Source organism: Phaethon lepturus, unplaced genomic scaffold (assembly GCF_000687285.1).
Source record: "Phaethon lepturus isolate BGI_N335 unplaced genomic scaffold, ASM68728v1 scaffold15798, whole genome shotgun sequence".
Taxonomy (NCBI): Eukaryota; Metazoa; Chordata; class Aves; order Phaethontiformes; family Phaethontidae; genus Phaethon; species Phaethon lepturus.
The window spans coordinates 1-3821 of record NW_010558420.1 but is presented as its reverse complement, the minus strand read 5'-3'; the positions used below and the strand labels follow the sequence as shown (position 1 = coordinate 3821).

Here is a 3821-nt window from a genome sequence, read left to right as displayed (position 1 = left end):
CATCAAGAGCAAGGGGCAGAGGGAAAAATGCACTCTGCTGACTTACCTTACCCTGTCGGATAACACATCTTAGACCGACTATGCTATAAGCTCCTTGAATAAAGCAGCTTGTCTTTGTTCACAGTGTCAACATGTACTAATATTTAGACAGTACTTCGGCAGCAATACAAAATTACACAGCTTTATTGCTTCTCTTAGAATTTCTAAGTAGAGTTCTGCTATTATACTTCCTGGTGAACAAAGAAACCACTACATGTTTTACAGAGTTCAAGAAATAAAAGAAGTCAAAACAAAAGATACATTTCCAATAATAAGAATGGTTTTGGCTTAGTTACGGTCCTATGACCCTTGATGTTTCAGTATCTCCAAAGAGTCCAGCACCATGTGAGGACTGTATTTAGAGAAAGACTTGTGTATCACTTCAGCAAGCCAAAGGAAAAAAAAGAAATTAAACTTAAAAATGAAATAAAAGCCGTAGCATGTAAAGATTAAAATTCTGACAAGCACGATGGATGCCATCTTTATCTAGTGTGCATGGCAGATGTTTTCACGATTGCTGAGAATTTAATTGCTATCCTAAGTCAAGGAAGCGAACAGGTTTTTTTCTTCTGAAGAGACTTATATTTTGCATACTCCCTTGAGATCAGAACTGAGACACTAGTTCTTTCGAGAGTAACCACCTCTATATTGCATGGACCAATTTGCATAGACCTGTCTTTATGCAAAAATAACAGATGCATTTCAGATGCTGCACTCCTATAAGAACTCTGGACCTTAGTCCCTGCATATTGGCAAGAATGGTCTTTCCAAAAATCAATTTTAATAGAAAAGATCCTTGAAAGTTTGCCTCTCGTGAGCCTGACTTGATGAATTAGCTTTTTTTGCCAGTTCTGATATCATTCTATGGTTTTGGTCCATTATCGTTCATCCTTATCACTGTTTTTCCACAGAGTTCTCCAGATCCTTGAGTTGTTAACTGTTTTCCATACAGCACAAAGACTCACAGTCTGGTTTCCTGATTGAAAATGTGCTACAAGAAATGCAGTTATAAATTTGCTACAAAAAATCTTCCACCAAACACCACAGGCTTTAATGTCACCTCCTTTTTGTTTCAGAGTTTGCGTACATCTGCTGCTAAAATGTTGTAACAAGGGAAAAGACTTTTTGATTCTAAATCTGAGTGCTTCTTCCAGTGGGTAGAAATAATCCGTACAGTCTTTTCCCTCTCCCCAAGTCCATAGTTTCACCTTGCTTTGAATGACTGGAAAGGAATCACTTTTTCAGGTCAGGTGGATACCTGACATACCATCTGTTGTTTAGCACTGGAAGGTTGTATATTAGACAATTACTGCTACTGTTACCTTTTATGTTGCAGTCTCTTCTTGACACCACAGTAAATAAAGAAAAATTAAAACATAGGTCAGGCATTACAAACAAGCCCCTCTGGTTTCCAATCCTCAAAAGCTGAAACCCAGCAGAAGCCAGATGTTCTGGCTGAACCAAGCCTCCACAACCTGTCTTAAAAGGTCTTATGACTGTCTCACTACACACCACAAAGCACTAATGCTTACTTTAAAGTCATGGCCTTCAATGTTTTCATTGTCCTCCAAATTGCAAGAGATACGACTCCGTATTTATAAATTCACGTCTTTCCCTCACAAGAGACTAGGATTGCTATTGCTAGAACCCATGGCATGTTATAATAAAGTAGGCAGTGTTGATGTTCTCAAATGTATTTTACTAAAATATGCCTTTTTGGCTACTAACTATAATGATACTAGTCTTTTTTTTGCCCTTGTATAATGCAAAAATTAGTCACGAAAGGTGTTTTTTTTAATCTCCTCAGAAAGTAAAAGAAATACATAACTTAATTAATATAATAAGAATATAATTACTATGCTTAAGTGATGAGGACTCAGGCAGCTCTCTGTTGAGAAGCTATTTATTTCTTTCTTTTCATTCAGTTTATCTATGAGAACTTGTTAGACATGTGTAGCTCTTCATGCCAGTTAATAAAATAATGCAGTACAAGTGGGGATATGCAACCACCACAACAAACAGGGAGAAAACTTATGAAAGATGTTTTCTTACTTGCAGAAGGGAGGCCACACACCTGGGTTTTTTTCCTCTCACCTCCTCTTCATCTCTCAATGTCTGAAATCTTCTAAGTCCTCACAAAAGCATTTTCTGTATGTTTTACAACTATTGTCTTATTAACATTTAACCTCATTTTCTCTATAAAAGTCAGAGAATACATTTTTTTTGCCAGCCAACAAATGAGGACGGATGGCCCTGGAAGTTCTTAACAAAACACCCTTACTGTGGGTGCTGTTATTTGCAGTGAGCACTTCTCTTTTCTAAGTACACAATGCTTCTACAAAGAACTGAAAGATGTTGGCCAAAACAGTCTTGTCAGCCTTGTCGTGGCAATTCCCCATGATAGGCTTAATAGTGCTACTGACCAGCTAGAGATTAACAGGGTTTTTTTTTAATCACTGCATGCACAGTTTCAATTTGTTAGGCAGTTAGGAGAATGAGTAAAAAGGTTCAACACTTGGCTCCTGTGCTTTGTCATTCTCCAGGGTACAGTTACTGATTAGGAGTCATTATCAATTATCACATGCACAATTAAGTAGTTATTCCAAGTTTTCACTATTAAATAAGTAACCAAGAAACACATTTCTTTCCATTTCCATGGAGTTTCACATTCGTATTAAAAAAAAATCACATATCTACAAAAATATCTAATTTTTTAAAAATTATGATTAAAAAAAGCAACATGGTATTTCTATATCCTGTTTTATCCACATTACACAGAAAAGATGAAACTGTATGGAATTCACTATGAAAATTCATATTTTTTCACCATTTAAATTTCTAATACTGAGGAAACGTTGGGTCAATTTTACTGGCCCAAGCCATGAGTCCCCCTTTAATATCCTTAGGTATCACAGAACCAAATTCTTTGACGGGTATCTCCTGCAGAATTCTTACAGCCTTCTGGGAGTCATTTCCTAATTTGCAAACAACATAGACAGGAAAAGATGTTTGGCCATTAGTTCTCTGCTTTTCTTCACAAATTCTTTTTTCTAAATATTCCAGATATTCTTCATCTTTTTCTTCCAATTTACTCAAAGGAATGTGGACAGCATGTACCAGGCGACAGATATCCACTTCTGCCTGTGGACGAACATCTAACAATACATGAGGAACTTGCTCATCCAACAGTTTTTTGTATTCCTCCACAGATATCCTGTCTTTACTGGACAGCAGATGTAAAGTCCTACACTTGTCCGTTGCAGAAGAACCACAAAATGCCTCATAATCCTGAAGGCAGGTGACAGATGGATTGTCACCACAAACAGCACAGTCTGGCTTCTTTGGTCTTAACTTGATGTTGCGAAATCTCCCTTCACGGGCATCAAACATCAGCATGAACTGACTGAAGGAGGAACCCATTCCCGAAGCAATCTTCAGTACTTCCAAGGCCTGGATGCACCCCATGATGCCTGGCACGACACCCAGCACTCCCCCATCTGCACAGTTAGTCACTGTCTCTGGTGGCGGGGGCTTGGGGAAGAGACACCTGTAGCAGGGCCCTCCCTGGTAGTTGTACACGACTAGTTGCCCCTCCAGCCGGAGGGCACTGCCAGACACCAGGGGTTTCCCAGCCAGGACACAGGCGTCGTTCACCAAGTACCTGGTGGGGACATTATCGGAGCAGTCGGCGACGAGGTCATACTGCCGCACCAGCTCTAGGGCGGTGCGAGGGCTCAGGGCACCACAGTAGGGCACGTACTGCACAGTGGAGTTCAGCAGCC

At 39.5% G+C, this 3821-nt stretch overlaps 1 protein-coding gene across 1 annotated transcript; it reads right to left on the bottom strand.

Moving 5' to 3' along the window:
* Nucleotides 1-2877: 2877 nt before the first annotated feature.
* MOCS3 (molybdenum cofactor synthesis 3) lies at nt 2878-3810 on the bottom strand (the record flags this gene model as incomplete). Its single annotated transcript, XM_010293063.1, has 1 exon — nt 2878-3810. A coding segment is annotated over one exon (933 nt), but the record flags the coding sequence as incomplete, so codon positions are not given.
* Nucleotides 3811-3821: the final 11 nt, after the last annotated feature.